This window comes from Mesocricetus auratus, unplaced genomic scaffold (assembly GCF_017639785.1).
Source record: "Mesocricetus auratus isolate SY011 unplaced genomic scaffold, BCM_Maur_2.0 Super-Scaffold_100008, whole genome shotgun sequence".
NCBI lineage: Eukaryota > Metazoa > Chordata > Mammalia > Rodentia > Cricetidae > Mesocricetus > Mesocricetus auratus.
This window is the reverse complement of record NW_024429192.1, coordinates 3,944,516-3,964,676: the sequence shown is the minus strand read 5'-3', so window position 1 is coordinate 3,964,676 and position 20,161 is coordinate 3,944,516. Positions and strand designations below refer to the sequence as shown.

Here is a 20,161-nt window from a genome sequence, read left to right as displayed (position 1 = left end):
ATCCCTGCTGGGTACAGGTGAGGCTTCTCTGGGAGCACTTGCCTTCACACAAGAAGTCTTAGTTAAGGCGGGCAGTGGTGGTGCACGCCTTTAATCCCAGCACTCGGGAGGCAGAGGCAGGCGGATCTCTGTGAGTTCGAGGCCGGGCTGGACTGACAGCCTCCAAAACAATACAGAGAAACCCTGTCTCGTAAAAACAAAAAAACAAAAAAAAAGTTTTAGTTAAAGCCTCAGTAGCAGGGAAGACAAACATGCTTCAGAATAAAGTGAGAACAGTGTGCTGTCTTGGACTGGATTTGGAGCCAGAAAACAACACTCTTACAGAGGACATACCAGACAACAGTTTGTATATAAGCATCCAGAAGGGACAGGAGCAAATATGAGAGTGTAAATTGTCAAAGTGAGAAATGATGGACTGTGTAGTGATAGATACCTGTAATCCTAGTGTTTAAGAGAGCAAGGCAAGAGAACTAAAGAATGAGGCCCCAAGGGGTGTTTGGCTAGGAAGAGCACTTGCTGCCATGCCTACTGGTGACTGAGTTGGATTTCTGGGATCCTCATGGTAGCCGGAGAGAACAAACTCCTCCAAGTTGTCTGACCTCTAAAGGGCATCATGGCACATATACCCAACACACACGCATGCACACATATGCACACACAAGTCAGTGAGTGTAATAAAAACTTAAGAATGCGGGTCCATCTCCAAAAAAGACCACAGGGTTCCAACAAATTAAAAAGAAACATTAAGAGGGTAGCAGGACTAATTTTCACAGAAAATGTTAATTATTAAATCCAAATATTTAAGGAAGATGTGTTATCAGTCCGACAAACTCTTTAGAAGCTATTATGAAAGTACATAGCCTTGATAATAAATCCAGGCACATTGTGAAACGGAGGTTATATGAACCTGTTATTGCTAATGATCTATAATAGTAGCAAATACTATTAAAACCAAAGGGGCTGTATTCCGAGAGATGATGGATTAAGTTTGTTTTGTTTTACATTTATTTATTTTGAGCATCTATATGGGAAGTCCTGGCATTTAGTTTCTTATTTTTATTTCATGTGTATGTGTGGGCTTTATTTATTTATTTATTTATTTATTGCCTGCATGTATGTCTGTGAAAGTGTCAGATCCCTTGAAACTGGAGTCACAGGCACTTGTGAGCTGCCATGTGGGTGCAGAGAATTGAGCCAGATCTTGTGGAATAGCAGACTGCTGAGCCCATTTACAGTTTAAAAGTTGATCTTGAGTTGATTCTGGTTTTTTTTTCTTGAATTAATGTTATGATTTGTTTTTTAAGGCTTACAATACTAGCATTAGGAGAAAAGCTGAATGATTACTGGAATGAAATGAAAGTGAAAAAAAATGCAGAGTACCCTCTAAGTTTGCCAGTCGAAGACATACAGTAAGTACTGCATGCTAAGTCATTCAAAGATGACATGCTTTTGTGACTTTCCACACTCTTAGGGCTCATACGAGAAAGTAAATCCACACACTCCACCACAGTGAGTTGGTGTCTGTTGATGTCTTTTATCTCAACTTGTCATCCGTCCATCCACCCACCCACCATCCATCCATCCGTGTACCTGGTGGCTCGGCAACAGTCTTAATTCAGTCCTGGCAAATCCTACATTTCTTGTCTGGCCTCTGGCACCAGGCATTCCTGTGGTGCATAGACACACATGCAGGCAAAAACTCTGATACATATGAAATAGAATAGTAGAATAAGTTTTAAAAGCATAAAAAGAAGTGTACAGTGCCGTGCCTGTGATGCCTCGTTAGTACACGGAGCACAGGCTGATGATCACTGCAGCTGAGCAGTGAGTAAAGTCTCTGTGCAGTGATGGGCACCAGAAACCAGGGTGTGTGCCTGTGCCTTTGGAAGCGTGGAGAATTTGGCCAGGATTTGGAATGTTACCAGTGATCTTACGGAACAAGGGCTATTAGGTGAGTTTTATTTCTTAACTTTGTAAACATGGAGTCCATTTGAAATTTTTTTAAAGATTTTAATTTATTTATTACGTATTCAGTGTTATGCCTGCATATATCCTTGCACACCAGAAGAGGGCACCAGATCTTATCAGAGATGGTTGTGAGCCACCCTGTGGGTGCTGAGAATTGAACTCCGGTCCTCTGGAAGAGCAGCCAATGGTCTTAACCCAGGCCCGCTGCTGGGCAAGCATGCCACTGGTCAATAGTGCAGCTCTTGTGGCTTGCAGCAAGGACTCCTGAGCTCACTCTGGCTCTGAATGCAGACTGCTCTGCCTTTGCCTCCCGAGTGCTGGCACGACAGGTGTGCACTCATGCCCACTGTTTAAAAACTGCAGTGAGAAGTTGTTGGTAAGGAGAGAGAGCGCACACGCTTAGACAAACTGCTGGCGTCGGACGTTCTGAGTGCGATCCTAGAGCCCAGGTGAAATAGCTGGGCATGGGGACATGCACTTGGAGTCCTGGCCTACATGGCCAGCAGGAGAACTGCCTCCGAAAGTAGGGTGGGTGGTGTTACTAAAGGAAGAAGTCTAGCCTCCACAAGCACACGTGCACACACATACACAAAGTCTTAGGTGAGTCAGATACACATGTCATCCAGCACTCGGGGCAGAGACTAGAGCGTGAACAATTTGAAGCCAGCTGGTGTGGTGACATACAACTTTAATTTCAGTACTCAGGAGGCTGAGGGAAGGGGATCTCTTGAGTCGAGGCAACCCTGGTTTACATAGTTTGAAGTCAATCTAGAGTTAAAACCCTGTCTCAGACAAAGAGAAAATCTTCTATAAAATGAGTCTTCAGATTTTTTTTCCCCTAAATGTATGGGTGTTTTGCTTATATGTGTGGAATGTCTGGTGTCCACCTGGCTGCCAGATGCCCTGGGAGTGGGGTCACAGATGATTGTAAGTTGCTGTAGCATGAATAATAAAAACCCAGAGACAGGCCGGGCGTTAGTGACGCACGCCTTTAATACCAGCACTTGGGAGGCAGAGGCAGGCGGGTCTCTGTAAGTTCGAGACCAGCCTGGACTACCAAGCGATTTCCAGGACAGCCTCCAAAGCCACAGGAAACCCTGTCTCGAAAAACCAAAAAAATAAAAAAAAATAAAAACCCAGAGACAGTTATATTGGGGTTCAAGCTGAAGACCAGAGAAGCAAAGCAGCCAGCCACTGGAGAGTTCTTCTCTACCAAGGTTGGGGTGATCCTGTCCTCAGCATGACTGAGACTGAATACCCTGTACTCCTGTCTCCCCTCCCCCCCATATTCCTCTATAGTGCTGGATTAAAGAGGTCCACCAGCACCACCCGGCTTCCATGGCTGACTAGTGTGGCTAGCTTTGCACTCTAATCTTCAGGCAAGCTTTATTTGTTCCACATCATAATCAAAATATCATACCTTGGTCCTCTAGACAGAAGCAAGTACTCATACCCAACGAGTTACCTCTCCAGCTGGCTGTATACACCTCTTCCTAGGGCAGCCCCCCAATTCTTCCTCATTTCCTCCCTCTTCTTTCAAGACAAGCTTTCTCTGTGTAGCCCTGGCTGTCCTGGAACTTTGTAGACCCAGATCTGCCTTCCTCTGCCTCCCACCAAGTGCTGGAATTTAAAGTGTGCACTACCACCCCACTCCTCTCTGTCCCCCTCCTCTTCTCTCCCCTCTCTCCTCTGTCTTCCCTCTCCTCTCTTTCCTCTCCTCTCTTCTCTCCCCTGTCTCCACTCTCATCTCCCATCTCTCCTCCCCCCCCCTCAAGGCAGGACCTCACTATAGCCCTGGGTGGCTTAGAACATAACATACATCCTTCCTTCTGCCTCCAAGGCCTGGGATTAAAGAAGACATTTTTATGTGGCCTTAACTTGAAAGTTGCCAACATTTAAAAACTTAATTATACATTAAATAGTTTTATCAGGCAGTTTTCAAGATTGGAAATAAGCAGATATTTTATGTGGAAGCGATGTAGAAAATAAATACTTGAGACCATAATTCCATTTTAATATTTTGTTCTTGTTTTGTTAAAGGAAGCGTCCTGATCAGACATGGGTTCAGTGTGATGCTTGTCTAAAGTGGCGAAAATTACCAGATGGAATAGATCAACTTCCAGAAAAATGGTATTGCTACAATAATCCCGACCCACAGTTCAGGTACCATATAGTTGGTAGCGCCCTTTCTGGAAAGGCAGAAAGTACTGTTAGACTGGTTATGTGTCGTTCTTGTATGATATTTTTTTTTTTTTTTTTTTTTTTGTCTAGAAATTGTGAAGTTCCTGAAGAACCTGAAGATGAGGATTTGGTACATCCCACTTATGAAAAAACCTACAAAAAGACGTGAGTGTTGTACGAGTGTGGTAAGGCAGGATCCTCAGATCAATAATGTTTCCACAGTGGTGCCGTCTGAGCAGCACAGGCGTGAGGGAAGGCTGTAGCAAGCACAGCAGTGCCACCTGTGTCAGCCTGTGCCATGGGACCCGTGCTTCCTGACCTGCATCGATTGCTGTCCTAACCGCACACATTTGCTAACAAGAATTTGGTCTTCGGAGCTGTATTAGATGAGCTGTGTAGAAAGACTCCTGTTACAAGCCTGTGTCTTGACAGAAAAGCCGGCGTGTATATTAATAGTGAGAAGTTGATGGGCCTGGGTCCAGAGAGACGGCTCAGAGAATAAAAACCTGTTCTCTGAGTGCCCAGAGTTGACTCTTAGCATCCATGTGGGAGCTTATAGCCACCTGAAACTCCATTCTCAGAGGACCAGCATCCTTTGTGACTCCTTTAATCATGCTCACAGGTGGCACACAGACACGCATGCAGGCAGACATCCACACCTAACACGGGTGAGGTCTGCATGTAGACAGCACAGTCCTGTGCTAACCGCAGGAGGGGTGCTTTTGACTTGGCCAGGCAAGGCACATTAAGTTTTTTTCAAAGTTCCACAGTTCTCCCTCCTACCCCTCCTTCCGTCCCCCCTCGCTTCCCACTCAACCCACCCCCAGTCCACTCCTCCTCAGGGTAAGGGCTCCCATGAGGAGTCAGCATAGTCTGACTCATTAGGTTGGGGCAGGGCCTGGTCCCTCTCCCATGCACTAAGGCAGAGCATGGCATCCCACCACAGGGAATGGACTCCAACCAGCTGGCTTGTGTCCAGGATTGTAGCATGGTCCTGCTGCCACTGAGCATGGCATCTCACCATAAGGAATGGGCTACAATAAGGTAGCTCAGGTACCAGGTTTGTATCTGGGTCCTACTGACAGGGACTCCTCAGCTAGTTCAAGCTTCACAACTGTCTCCCATATACCTACTTCAGGCCCCTGGAGTCCCTCCACAGTTGGAGATCTAGAGGTCATGAGTTTCCATGAACTTGGTTCAGCTGTCTCTGTAGATTTCTCCATCATGATCTTGACCTCCATCAATCTGATTACCGGGGTGATGGCAGAAGTCCTTCTGTGTATATGTTGCCTCATTGGTTGATAAAGAAAGCGCTGTTGGCCAATAGGGAAGCAAGATAGGTGGGACTAGGAGTCGAGGAGCATTCTGGGAAATGTAGTCGAGAGTAGTGAGTTGCCATGTGATCCAACATCTAAAACAGCTGAGGTGATGTAGCCATGCAGACTACAGAAACAAGGACCTGGCCAGGTTTCTGTGTTTTGTCATGATCCCCAGGGTATGGACAGTGCCCCCAACCAGAAGGAAGCAGTTTGGAACGAGTGATGCCCAAATTCCCAAATATTGTTTTATAAATTTTTGTTTTCACTTAAATGGGGTTGCTTATAAATGTCAATGATTACAGCTAATTGGTTTCTAAAGGGAAAAAAGGAGTACTTTGAATGCTTTGTATTGGTATAGATTTTCATTTATTGATACAAATATTGTTTATACAACTCTTTAAAAATGAAATATGTAATTAAGTACAGATTATAGATAGTTATCTATAATAGTCAAAACTTATAGTTAAATTAGGTTTTTTTTAGATATACAGAGATGTATTTAAGATATTTAGATATTCTTCAAACCTTTCAAAGACCTACAGAATATATGGCATTTAAATGGTTTAGGATTTTTCATAATAGTGAGACACTACTACTCCTGGCACACCAATTATGTCTGAGAGGAAGATGGGCATCAAAGACATTCGTTATGGAGTTTACTTTCAACATGGCAAGATTAGCCATTTGGGCAAGAAACTGCTCTTGCCTGGACTGTTTGTTGCTATATAACCTGAACATACAGGACCCACAGGAAAGTGACTGCTGAACTTACAAAACAAGATGGACAGTCCTAAAGGGTTCCTGCTTCATGGAAGAGTCTTCCAGGCATTCTGCAGGACACAGAAAAATGACTGACAAACAGCCAATGCAGATGGACAGTTTAAAATTTCCTGTTTTGCTTAGAAGTCTGCCAGACACACTACGGCCTGTAGGATGAAGATGGATGCCCCAATGTTACAGAGGAACTTTGGGTGACTGTCTAGGCAGCAAGATGTCTCTGTCAATTCTAGAGTTTATATATTATCCTTCTGTGGTCTTTGCTGGAGTTAAAGAAACATAGTTATGGTTATAGTTTTCCTTAGTTATGATAAAAGATAAGCTATGTATAAGACTTTAAACTCACAAAAATAGGATAGATATTTTCTTTAAATCTTGCTAAATGTTAATGGACTAAATATTGTAGTTATAGTTCTTGCTTAATAACTGCCTTGTTATATATTTTACTATGCTAAAGTTAAAACCTTTTTATTTAGACAGGAAAGAGGAGATGATGGGGGATGTCCTTCTGTGTATATGTTTGTCTGATTGTAAATATCAAGATGTTCATTTTTCATCTTTCTTTTCAAGCAGCAAGGAGAAATACAGGATCAAACAACTGGATGTGGTCCCTCGGGTAATGGATCCTTCTATTTTATGTCTGTCTTGATTTTTACAAGTACTTGGTTTAATCTGTGCTGAATTCTAAAGTTTTGGACTTTTATAACCAATTGAAAGGAACTTGTTGAATTCACACTCTTTTCTTGTTACCTATTCTTGGCTCTTTTCCCACGTCTTCCTAGCCTAACAACTTCTCTAGACTGTCTGATTAATATTTAGCGGGTATTGTTGAGGTAAGGCAGCCTTTTACGAATCTTTTCAGAAATGCAAAATTGCTGAAATGAAGAGAAAAAATTTCTGTGGGGTGCACAACCATAAATGGGACATGGATATTGTACCTGTCCCCCAGAGTTCAGGGAACACGAGCGAAGACGTGGTGGGAGTGCTGTGAGGACCAGTGGGCTAGGAGGAGAGGAGTTACTGTCAGTCACATCAGGCTGACTACTCAGCATCCCACTTGAAGGGGAGGGGCGTGTCCGTGGTTGGTGTACCAGAGAGACTCAGTTTTCTTTTTCTTTTTTTCTTCACTTTTGATTTCTCTTAGTTTTTTATGTGCATTGGTGTTTTTCCTGTATGTATGTTTGTGTGAGGATGTTGGATCCCTTGGAACTGGAGTTTTACAGTTGTAAGTTGCAAGTTGCAGTGTGGGTGCTGGGAATTGGACCAGCACCCTCTGCAAGAGCCGCTAATACTCTTCACCCTGGGAGCTATTTGTATGGACAGCTAGGATTGGATTAAAAGAGTTATCATTAGAGAGCTGTGGGAGGGAGGGCAGGCTTTCCTGGGAGTCTTGAGGTGGAGACCAGGCACTTTGATAAGCTGTGAGTAGGGTGAGTGGGATACTTTGGCTGAATGTAAGTATTTCTTGGGCAGGAAGTTTTGCTCTGCCTTGGGGGTGGTATATGTTTACTTGTAATTGCATTGCAGTGCTCTCCAGTGTGGTGTTAAGGGGAGTCCAGGGCTGTGGGAGAAAGAACAGTGGGATTACTTTTGGTTTTGAAAGTGCTATCTTTATGATTATTTTCACTTTCATTCCAGTTTCTCAAATATTTTTTCATTTTCTAAGTCATGTGGTTATTAGGTTCATAGCATAGTAAATCTCTTTTGCCTTTGTGATCCACTTACAGTCTGTCTTGCATGTTTGTTTTATTCATCCCCTTTAATAATGTCATACTGGAGTCTGGAGATGGCTCCGTTGACCAAGGGCATAGAATATAAGCAAGAGGAGCGGAGGCTCGGTACCACCCCCTTCCCACCCCCACTCCACCCCCCATATAAACTGCTTGCAGTGAGTGTTTGCAGCCCTAGTGCTTGGAAAGCTGAGACAGGTGCATCCCAGGTTTTTGGCCAGCAATTCCAACCAAATGGGCAGGCTTCTTGGTTTGCCATAGGTTCAGTGAGACCCTATGTCAAAACATGAAGTGGAGAGTAAGTGAGGAAGACGGCCAACAGTGACCTCTCGCTTTACAAGCTTGAGTCAACAGGTGCACGCATGCACACACAACCAAACATGTGCACGTACAAACCATGTTACCTGCGTGAAAGGCTTATTAGATCACTGATCCATTTACCCATTTCTCATTAGCAAAAGAAATTCATACGTGAGGCTGGAGAGACAGCTCTTCTAGAGGTCCTGAGTTCAATTCCAATGGTGGTTCACAACCAGCTGTAATGAGATCTGGTGCCCTCTTCTGGCGTGAAGGCATACGTGTGTGTGTGTGTGTGTGTGTGTGTGTGTGTGTGTGTGTGTGTGTGCGCGCGCGTGTGCATATATATGTATGTATGGCATTACAGTCCTTCTGTTAAAAAAATCCACATGCTTAGGACAATTCTCAGTATCTTCTGGGGTAAAAGGAAAATAGATTGTATCTTATGTTTGATAACAGTTACAGTAAAATAGTTCCTTTAAGATGCTTTTTTCCCCACCAACAGATCAGTCCTGAGTTACTGTATCCAACGGGTGTTTCAAGTCGGAGCTTTTCCCCTGTGAAGGATAGTGTTCCAAGACCACATCTTTCAGAGGTTGGGACTCCTTTCACAACAAGGCTTTTAAGTAACCACATTGTTTCACCTCAGTCTGAACCGGAGAGCAGCAGGTGAGTGGTGACTCTTCTGTGGCAGTGGTGCCACCCTGACAAATGGCAGCTATGAATGTGAAAAGCCTCAAGGATGCTTCTTGCCTTCTTCAACTACATTTAAGTTAGCTAAAAACCGTTAGCTGACAGTTGTAATAGCACATACTGGTAATCACAGCTCTCAGGAAGTTCATGTTTATTTATGGAGAGTTCAAGACCAGCTTATGTAAGACTCTTGTTTGGGGGTAAAAACAAGATTTTATGTGCACTTGGGGGTGTGTGTAATGTATTGTGTGGTTTGCTGGGTTGTTGGCAGGGGCCTATAATCCCAGCTCCTTGGGTAACTAAGTTTATTAGTTCAAGGTCTCCTTGGAGCTACAGAGAATTCTCAAAGCAAGTAGCATGGGAGACCTAGGGCTATAGTTTAATTGTGGGAGCACTTTCCTGTCAGGCACAAGGCACCCTGGTTGCTACACTTCACTTAGCAAGTATAGTTAGCAAGACGCAGAACTACGGTAGACCCCGGAGCTGTGGACCTAGTCTCTGATGGATTAGGCCTTTTGCTCCTGTTTTGACAGGTGTTGGGGCCGCTGTGCTGAGTTGCATGGTGTCAGTTGTGCTAAGGTCTGGGGGCCTATTAACAGCAGATAGTATAAAATCATTGCCTTTATCAAGTGTCTGTCTCAGTTACTGATCCTGTCCTTGTCACACAACACTGATGAAAGCCACCTAAGGGTTAGAGAGGTGGCTCAGCACTATCTGCCCATTTGGACCCAGTGAGGGTGCCCGGCTCTCAACCACCTGTGTCGTCCCAGGGACTCTGAGCCTATTGAATGCAGGCAGGGGAAGGGTTACTGTGTGGCTCAGCCCACTGTCAGGGAGCGGTGGTAGTGGGAACTTGTTGCATATGGTCACATGGCATGTAAGGTCAGGCCAGGAATGCAGTAAATGCATTGCTCAGTGAGCATTCTATTTTACACAGCCCAGGGGACAGCCTCTCACTGCTAGGTAACTTCCCAGTCATTGAACTTGACTAGTAATTCTCATAGGTATTCCTGGAGACTGTTTCCTAGGTGATCCAAGAGCCTGTCAGGTTGGTGTTAACTATCACAGTGTCAGTGTGATACTAGATCAGTTCCTGGTCTGTCTCCACCCTCCAGTGCTGGGTTGCAGAACCTGCTCTGCTTTCCCCATGGATACTGGGGATGTGGACTCAGGTCCTCCCTTCCCTTCCTCCCCTTCTCCTTCCCTCCCTCTGTCCCTCCTTCTTTTCCTTTCTCCCTCCCTTTCTTTTTGTTTTGTTTTTCAAGACAGGGTCTCTCTGTGTAATAGTCCTGGCTAGCCTCAAACTCACAAAAGATGTATCTGCCTCTGCCTCCCAAGTGCAGGGATTAAAGACGTGCCACCACCGCCCAGCATTGGGTCCTCATTCTTAAACAAGTACTCTTACCTCCTAAGCTATCTCCCCAGCCTGAAGACAATTTCTAATTTTGGGGAATCATTTTGTGTTGACTTGGGCCAGCAGGTCACCCTCAGTGGTGAGGTCCTCAGTGCAGGTAGCAGCAGATGAGAAGGTGAGGAAGATCGGGAAGCTGAGGTCAGGAGGTCGTGCACAAACTGTGTCTTATCCAAGCAAGCACATGGCTCAGGACAGCATCTCATGCACAGACTTTCCTGAAAGGGAAAGCAGGAAGCTAGTCTAGCAGGGTTACATAAGGGGAACACATACAGGGTTAGCTCACAGCAGCCTGAGCACTGATGGCCATAACCCTGTACAGTGGGAAGCATTAGACACTCAGGATCCACAGCCCCCTAACCTCCTGGCCCCAGGTCATTACTGACTGCCAAGCTCATTCCCAATTTTAAACGAGGAACTACATTCCTTCTGAATACATCAGTTTCAAGGAGTCTGGAATCAGAGTAGCCTTTGATTGCTGTTGGGAAAAATGATCACATGAAAATGTCATTACCATTCCCTTACAGTTTCTGGGAGGACTCTGGGTGGTTGGCGTTGTGTTTGGGGCTTATATTTATTATAGTGATGGGAGTCCACAGGTGAAGAGATCTCAATGGTCAGCTGGGTGTGGTGTCAAACACCTTTAATCCCAGCATTCGAGATGCAGAGGCAGGTGGGTCTCTGAGGACAGCCAAGACTGATTCACAGGAAGACCTTGTCTTGAAGAAAGAAAAAAAATGAAAAGGTCAAACTGGGCATTTATTTGATTCTTAAGATAATTAGAGTTGTTACAGTACCTTTGTTAGGATAATGACCTCAAAGTCATTCAAGTTGAATGTGTTTGAGTACTTGGTCCTTGGTGGGGCTGTTTTAGAAGACTGAAACTGAAGAAGTTGTACCTCACTAGGGAATAGATTTGAGGGTGTGTGGCTGGCCCTACTTGCCGCCTGTTCTGACAAGGTGTGAGCATCACACACACACACACACCCCACGGTACATTTCCATCTCTATCGAACTGCTGCCACGCTTTCCTTGCCGTGATGAACTGTGTCCTCAGCCGTGAGCCAGATGAGCCCTTCCGTCATTCAGTTGCTTTTGTCTTAGTTTGTGTCACAGCGACAAGAAAAGTGGTGTTCTGTCATGCCTGTGTTCTACAAACTTACATTTGTGTACACAATTTCTTCCAGCCTGAAACGGAGACTTCCTACTCGTTCATCATTTGTGAATGCAAAAATTCAGAGACCAAGTAATGCTCCATTTGAAAATCCATCTTACAAAAACGATGATGATGAAGATGTCATCATTTTAGAAGAGAATAGCACCCCCAAACCTGCAGTCGATCACGACATTGAAGTGAAGTCAGAGCAGGGCCGCACTGAACAAAGTGGTGTTCAGGTTGAACTTGGCGGCAGCCGTCCTGAACCTTGTGCCCAGACCAGTTCAGCAAGCATGGCTCCCTCTCGGGGTGACCAGGGCACCGCTGTCTCCACTCAGACTGAAGCACCAGGCTTAGTTGTTAAAAAGGAGGAAAGTGTTGACAGCGAGATGGGCGCCACGAGGGACAGAGTGGCACTGCCCTCCTGCGTGGATGCAGAGGCGAAGGTGCAGGACACCTTGGATAGGTCAGCAGACGATGCTGGCCGCCAGTTACAGGAACTAAGAAGGGAGCTGCTGTCAGTCACGCAGGAGAGAGACGATTACAAGAGACAGTGTCACGTGTACTGTGACCAGATGAAAGTCTTACAGCAGAGGCTATTAGAGATGAATGACAAGTGCGTTAAGAAGGAGACTTGCCACCAGTCTACTGAGACGGATGCCGTGTTCCTACTTGAAAGTGTGAATGGTAAATGTGAAAGCCCTGACCACGCCGGGTCTCGGTATCAGCAAGCCCTGGAGGAGATAGAGAGGCTCAAGAAGCAGTGCAGCGCCCTGCAGCACGTGAAGACCGAGTGCAGCCAGTGCTCCGCGGGCGAGAGCAGAAGGGAGATGGACGAGATGGCCGTGCAGCTCGACGACGTGTTCAGACAGCTGGACAAGTGCATTGTGGAGAGGGACCAGTATAAAAGTGAGGTGAGCTGCCCGTGGACTCCCTCCAGCATGCGGTCGCCACTGTGTGATTGGAATTGTGTTTGTTAATAAACTTGCCTTATAAGCATGGGGACTGAAGTTGAGATCCTACCATCTACATGAAAGCCCTGTGGGTGTGGCGGCTTCTCTGGGGTCATCAGGAGATGCTGCCTCAGTAAACGAGAGCAGAGTCAGTGAGCAAGGAAGACGCCAGGTATCTGCCTCAGGCCTCCACACGCACACACCAGTAAACAGTTAAGTAAACCAGTGTATAAACACATGAGTCTGCATCCTAGACCAGGTGTCGGGTAAATACCTGTGTATTGCACTTGCAGTTTGGAGACGAAGATCAGGAGTTTTAGGTCATCCTTGCTACTACATAAGCTAGCCTGGGCTACATAAGACCATGTCTCCCCTCCTTGGCTGCCCATCCTCCCACCCCCCAAAAAATTTTAAGAGTACTAGTAAACAGGGCAACGGCTAGGCGTGGTGAATGTCCTATATTGAATGAGTTAGTATAGTCAGAACTTGGCGTGTAAAAGCAATACACCTTTCAACAACTTGGGAGGTAGCAGTAGTGCCCTCGCTTTATGGAGGAAGCCACTGAGTGCAGGTGACATAGTAACGTCCGAATAAGGGGGCAACTCTGCAGTTGAGACACAGATAGGCTCCTTGTACATTGTTGGTTTACTTCTCAGTATGATCTGAGACGGCTCCTCAGGTTCAGCCAATTGCACTTGTGTCTTCCAGGCTACAGGAAGAGAGTTTATATTCTGCCAGGCTAATTGATACCTGGAAAATGGGTTATTGAGGGGGTTTTCTAAGGAAAAAGAAAAACATTATCTCCCAGGATAGTAAAGGCAGTCTGTGCATATGTCCTACTTCAAAGTATTTGCAAAGTATTTTATTTTTAAGATAAGGTCTTACTATGTAGCCCTGGTTGTCCTGGAACTCGATGTGTAGACCAGGCTGGCCACAAACTCAGAGAGATCTGCCTGTCTCTGCCTCCTAAATGCTGCATTTACAGGGGTGTGCCGACAGACACATCCAGTGTAGAGTTTGGTTTTTAGTTTTATTACTGTATGTGTGTAGGTGTTTCCCCTGCATGCATGTCTGTACCTTGTGGGTGCCTGGTGCCCATGGAGGGTATGGGTTCCCCTGGAATGGAAACTGCAGCTAGTTTGGAATCCTGTGGAAGAGCAGCCAGTGCTCTTAACCACTGAGCCATCTTTACCAGCCCTCCATGCATTCTGAATGATAGGTTGTCTTGTGTTGAGTGATAAGACATAAGGCAGTAATAATAGAAGCTTTTGTTGTGACTTTAGTGATAGTACGTGAATGAAATGAGAGCCATTCTAAACGACAGCAGCAGTGTCTTGCTGGTTCACTGCTCCAGGGTCCACTTAGAGCGTGTGAAATGGAAAACTCTTCCTCACTATACAATCTAAGCAAATGAGACTTGTTCAGTGGAAGGAAGGCTGCTGAGGTTGGGATGTAGCTCAGTGATGGTTTCCTGAGAGAAAAAGGACAGCCTTGCTGGGGGGGGGGGGGTCTGGTGCTTCAGCAGCTGGTAAGTTTATCAGGATGTTCTTTTCTTAGCTTACACACTTACACTTGGACTGTATTTTTAAAATTCTATGCTTAAAATTTATTTTTTGTCAGGTTAATTTATTAGAAATACAGAAGTCACATGTTCATTCTCAGTGTGAAGAACTCAAAACTGAAATTGAGCAGTTGAAATCTACAAGTCAACAGGCAGGAGCCGATGTTTCAACTTCAAGCAATGCTGACGAAGCCGTCAATTACGTGGATGGAGAAAGGTATTGAAGCTTTTTTTGCAAGCCGGTGTTGTGAGCACACGCATTACGTTCATTCTCACATGCTCAGTAGGCACTGTTCTCTGAAGTCACTGACAGGATTGTAGTCCCTGCAGAGCTGATGGGGAAGGTGAAGGGAAGGGACATTGCTTCAAGTTGCTAAATTAGGGGGTAAAAAATGGTTTGGGTTACTTGGGTAAAAAATGAGAACTGGCTGAATGTTTTGAGACCTGGGTGAATTTCATCATGACCATGATATAGGTCTCTATTAAATAAAGTGGCGGTGGTAGCGCACACCTTTAATCCCAGCTCTCGGGAGGCAGAGGCAGGCTGGGCTGGCCGGGCTGGTCCAACAGCCTCCAAAACAATACAGAGAAACCCTGTCTCGTAAAACCAAAATTAGTAAATAAATAAAGTGGCCAGGACACACTGTTAGCACTGAGATAACAATGGATAATTACCCTGCCCGAGAAAGAGCTGTGTGTTGAGGTTTGGGCGTTTGTTTAGATTTTGTGGTGGTGGCCAGTTTTGATCTTTGTGACACAGGGTCTCAGCTATTTACTACATAGGTGCTGGGGACTGAGCCTGGGTCCTCTGTACGAGCTGCAAGTCGGAGCAATAAGTCAGCTACTGCCCTATCTCAATTGGCTTCTGTGGCCAAGAGTAACTCGGGGAGTAAGGGTTTGTCTGGGTTATGCTTCCAGGTTGTAACCCTTCATAGCATAGAGGGGGTCAGCAGGAGCTAGAGACAGGCAGCGAGGCTGACGGCTGATGCTGTCTTCTATCCTGACGCGTGGACTTTAGACACACTGACAGACCATCTTGAGCTGTTACAGCTTCTCTCAGATGACTAGGCTGTACCAGTTTGACAGTTAAGCCTACCACAATTAAGGAGCAATTCAGATTTTCTTCCAAGGGATGTGAATTGAGAGCTCAGTGTGTCAGTTCTCAGTGTTCTCACTAGCATAGTGCTGTCTTCCTAGGTGACAGCAGACTGGAAACATCTAACATGTGTGTTTTTCTGGTCCAGGCGTCTCGAGCCACCAGCTTATGAGATATTATACTTGCATTAGCCGACCATCTGATGAATCAGTTGGTTATTGAACTCAGTTTTTGAGGGAGGTTGTACTTTTCTTTTTAGTCTGTATCATTCTACAGAGACTTTTTGCATTTTCACTTTTAATTTTTAAGTCCCTTAAGAGAAGTCATTTATATTATATTGCAATACACTGCTAATGGGTCACTATTGTATTTGCAGCCTCAAGCTTCGCTCTCTTCGAGTCAATGTAGGACAGCTGCTTGCCATGATCGTGCCTGACCTGGACCTTCAGCAAGTTAACTATGATGTTGACGTTGTGGACGAGATTCTGGGACAAGTAGTGGAGCAGATGAGTGAGATCAGCAGCAGTTAAGGTGGAGGCGTGTGGTGGCGGGAGCTTCCACAGCGTCAGTGGAGTGTAGCAGGCAGCAGACTGAAGAAGCGGATCGTTACTGTCGTCTATGCATTCTGGTGTCCAGTTGTGTGGACACTTGTGACATAACCTGTGACTGGCTGGGGTCGAGCAGTTTAATGCTACCGTAGCTTCTGTCTGAGTGTAAATATTTGTACTGAGCCCACACGTATTTTTTTATTGCCCTGGAGACTGGTGTTTTTCACCAGGAAGTTTTCAGGTTGTTCCTACGGTTTGTGCAATTTTTCTGGCTCCCTAAAATGTATTTTTCTCAAAATCGAGGGCTGTGCCATAATGTAAATGGATATGTTGCTACTGTTGTTTCTTTTAAATGAGCGTGAGTAAGGTTTTCAATAATGTAGTGACGCTCCTGCTGAGGTCTGCTTCCAAGGGAACTAGGGTCAGAGCTTTTCTCTTAAGCTTCTGTCTCTGCAGTAGCTCTGCTCATAGGACAGAGGGAAGCCAAAGCTAGCTTCTTCTCACCTGGCTTTTTCTTGTGCTGAGACTGCTAGTCATTAAGTAAAAAGTGTTCTCCAGGACAAAGAAAAGATCCTTAAAGTGTTAAAACTATCCAGTGACAACCATGTTTACTCTGAAGCCCATTTTTGGCCATTGGATGAAGTGGGCACAATAATTATCTGAGATTTCTTTTTGTGAAATTTCCTGTATAGCCTTTGTAGGGTTACTGCAGGTCAGTGTGATCTGAGAATGGACTCTCTCTCAAGCAGCGCTGCACATCTTCTACTATATTATGAATGTAAGTGTTTTCATCCTGGAGTTAATCACAAACAGCTCTGGGATTATAGTGTCACATGCTGTAAGATATGCTTTTACTGGTCCCAGTCTTGTGCAATCTGAAAGAGGAGATGGCCTTTTTATTACATATGTATCTGTATATAATTAAGAATCATATTTTCCACAACTAAAATGTGTTATTTTTTCCCAAAGTTTTATTGTTGCTATTTATTTTAATTTTTGTTTCTGAAAATTCAGTACATATTCATTTTGTGTGTGTGGTTAGTTACATATCTGTTGTATACAACATTGAATCTTTATGTATATTATCATCTGGAAATTGCCAAATAAATGAAGTTTTTGTTTTTATTTGATAAAGGTGATAGTTATTTTTGGTGTCAAGCTGATTTTCTCTTCAGTTGTGCTAAGTATATATAATGACATATCCTCACAGGTGTTTTTGAAGAAGTCAGTTTAACTTCAGATATTTAAACACATACCCACTGGTTCCTCAGTTGACTTTCCCTTCAGTAAGGCCAGGCCCATTGCTCTTGGGGGTGAGTTATGTGCTCAAGAAGAAAGACAGGCCGTGTGTTGGTGGCCCACACGCCTTTAATCCCAGCACTCGTGAGGCAGGGGCAGGTGGATCTCTGTGAGTTTGAGGTCAGCCTGGTCTACAGAGTGAGTGCCAGGACAACCTCCAAAGCAATACAGAAAAACCCTGTCTCAGAAAACCAAAAAAAAAAGAAGAAGAAGAAAGACAGTGTTTTCTAGGGTCCTGGGGGTGAACCTGGGGCCCTGTGCTGTACCACTGAACCACACATTCCAGTTCAAAATGAGAGCTCTTGTGTGAACCATTCATCTTGCTTGACTTAGTCAGTCATGGAAGCTCTGTGAGTGTTTGAGTGTGGTACACAAGGGTCCTTGAAAGATGCCATCTCTCATTTGGTTGGCTGCCCTTGAAAATGTATTTTATATGGCCTCGAGGTGGCTTCATGAGAAATCATAGAATCCCTGAGGTGATCTGCTTGTAAAACTGGCTCTCTGAAGTGTCTTCACAGCTTTCACCCTTTTACAGAAGGGGCTGAAAGGTGGAGCCAGAGACATGCATGGGTGCGTGGGGTTAGACGAACGATCTCCCCGATTGACGAGCAATGGACAGCACAGAGACCAAGGAAGCCAGCCGCAACAATACAGTCTTCACAAACCACCCACTTCAGTCAGCTGAGGCTGCAGAGTGGGTGAGCATGAGCATGACGCAGGGTAGACGTGGTGTGGCATGTGTGTATCCCTGTGCCCTTGTTGGACTTCAGAGTCCTGTGGCCTAGCTCCTCTGTGACACCGCCCCATGAGCTCAGAGGTCTTGACATTCACACTTCGGTCCTTGACCGCTCCAGGCCTGTTCAAGACTGTTATGTTGGGGAAGGGGTTTTGCTTTTGTTTCTACAAGAGAAAAAAGCTATGGATATCATCAAAATAGATTCGATTTGATCAAAAAATTGGATAGATAAAAATGACTTGGATTCACTGATGCTACTCAATGCATTCTCAAGCAGAATGACACTGAGATTTCTGGAGCCACAGGTATATTTGCAGAAATGGCAGCTGAGAAACCACTTCACCATGAGGACTCAAAAATTGATGAACTCTGGATTTTCAGAGTCCTGGGTTCCTGATAGTAAGTGGAGCCTTTAGACAACTCTAAGAATATATTCCTCAAGTGCAAACCAGGATGCCATGTGTCTCATGTCAAAAACTGAATAAAAATGGCTTGGATTTGCTGATGCTGCCAAATGAATTCTCAGGCAAAATGACACAGAAATATTTCGGTAGTTTGAATAATCAGATTAAGATGATGTAACTTTCTGTCACATAGTTTCCACACCTAGCATCAAGAATGGAGAGTTGGATGCCGGGCAGTGGTGGCCAACCATTTAATCCCAGCACTTAGGCAGACGCAGTCAAATCTCTGGGAGTTTGAGGCCAGCCTGGTCTACAGAGAGTGTTCCAGGACAGTCAGGGCTACAAAAAACAAATAAACCAAAAAGAATGGATAGTTGAGTTTCTACTGCTGGTCCTTCCTGCCTTGTGTATTTTTCTTTGTTGTAAAACATATTCTGTATTTCTAGTGTTAAAGGTGTAACTTTGGGCTGGGGTGTAGTTCAGCTCAGGTTGCAAGCACGAGGCCCTGGGTTTGATTCCCAGCATAAACCAGCCAGGGCAGGTGGTACGCACCTGTAATCCCAGCACTCTGGAGGTGGAGGCAGGAGGATTGTGTGTAGGGATACAAGAGACCCGGTATCCAAAAACAAAACTAAAACCTGAAAATGTAAATACTATTCTGTCTGAGGTTGATTATGATTTTTAGATTTCTAAATTTTATGTGTATGAGTTTTGCTTGTATGTATGTATGTATGTATGTATGTATGTATGTATGTTATGTATGTATGTCCACCATACATACAGCTGGTGCCCTTGGAGGTCAGAAGAGGGTGGTGGATCATCTGGAATTAAAGATGGCTGTAAACCACCATGTGGGTGCTGGAAACTGAACCCTGGCCCTCTGTCTAGCAGCATGTGCTTCAAAGATGGATCTGCAGGGTTGGAGAGATGGATGGGGGTCAGTGGGTAAGAGCACGGTTCAAACCCCAGCACCCACATAGTGGTTCACTCCTGTCTGTAACTGTAGCTCCAGGTCCTCTGACACCCTCACACAGACACACCAATGATCAAAAAAAAAAAAAAAAAATGACCTGCTGAGTCATCCCTCCAGGTCTTGAACTTAATTCTTTATAAAAATGTAATTTTTCATATGCTGTCCTATAAGGAGTCAAGGACCGTAGGAGACAAGAGTCTTGCTATTTAAAAATATGTGAAATTATTGAGAAGGTCACAGAGGATGAATTAGCTAGCCATTAAATAATCCGAATGGGAGTTATAACTTGATTTTCTACTCACGTTCTCGTAGTCCAGGCTGGCCTCAAACTTGGCAGGTCGTCAGGCGACTCCTGGACTCCTTCCTGGTCGTCTTCTTGCCTCAGCCTCTTGAATGCTGGGATCAGTATCATAACAACTAAGCCAGGCACCATAGCTAGGAGAGGGCGGGAAACACTTTCCGTTCTGGGATCTTTGGTGTGGAGTGACCGCTGTCAAATACTCAGTACGTGGGTGGATGCTATTTGGTACTGTGGATGAGTCCCAGTTTCCCATCTGTCCTGTAAGTGTTATATTTTGTTTCTGTTTATAGCCTTAAGTAGTCCAGGCTGACCAGGAACTCTCAATGTAGCTGAGGATAACCTTGAGTTTTGGGTCCCCCCCGAGTGCTGCGGATCACAGTCAGGATCCGGTTGGTGATGGGACCCTGCACGGTAGGCTGGACCGCGTCTCTAGCCCTGCTTTTCTTCCGGGCGGTAAATTCCCCGCGGGCAGAAGCCTGGAAAAACACTTTCGGAACGGTGGGGTTAGCACCCCAAGAGAGGACCAGCCTGGGCTCCGGAGGCGGGGGCAGAATTCCGGGTCCCGCCCAGCAGGAGCCAAGGGCCTCGACAGCCCCGCCCACGGGAAGGAGGGGCGCCCAGAGACTCGCCCACCGGAAGCCGCCGGGTCGCGACAGCCCCGCCCACGAGGAGGAGGGGCGCCCAGGCCCCCCCCACCCCGCCCAGCCAGAACCTTTGCCTCGAGACTGCCCCGCCTACTCGGAGGAGGAGCGGCCGCG

General features: G+C 45.4%; 1 protein-coding gene across 3 annotated transcripts in view; it reads left to right on the top strand.

Annotated features, from left to right (window-relative positions):
- Positions 1–16,820, top strand: part of Morc3 (MORC family CW-type zinc finger 3) — a 38,421-nt gene extending 21,601 nt beyond the window's left edge. For 2 of the 3 annotated variants that reach the window (XM_040750435.1, XM_040750437.1), the window contains 8 exons: positions 1,305–1,409; positions 4,009–4,131; positions 4,240–4,314; positions 6,816–6,861; positions 8,778–8,941; positions 11,564–12,446; positions 14,106–14,263; positions 15,519–16,820. In XM_040750435.1, coding sequence (XP_040606369.1) covers positions 1,305–1,409; positions 4,009–4,131; positions 4,240–4,314; positions 6,816–6,861; positions 8,778–8,941; positions 11,564–12,446; positions 14,106–14,263; positions 15,519–15,672 — 1,708 coding nt within the window. In that variant the 3' untranslated portion in view covers positions 15,673–16,820. The remainder of the gene's footprint in view (positions 1–1,304; positions 1,410–4,008; positions 4,132–4,239; positions 4,315–6,815; positions 6,862–8,777; positions 8,942–11,563; positions 12,447–14,105; positions 14,264–15,518) is intronic. The other variant, XM_040750436.1, reaches the window with a different exon arrangement.
- The last annotated feature ends 3,341 nt before the right edge of the window (positions 16,821–20,161 follow it).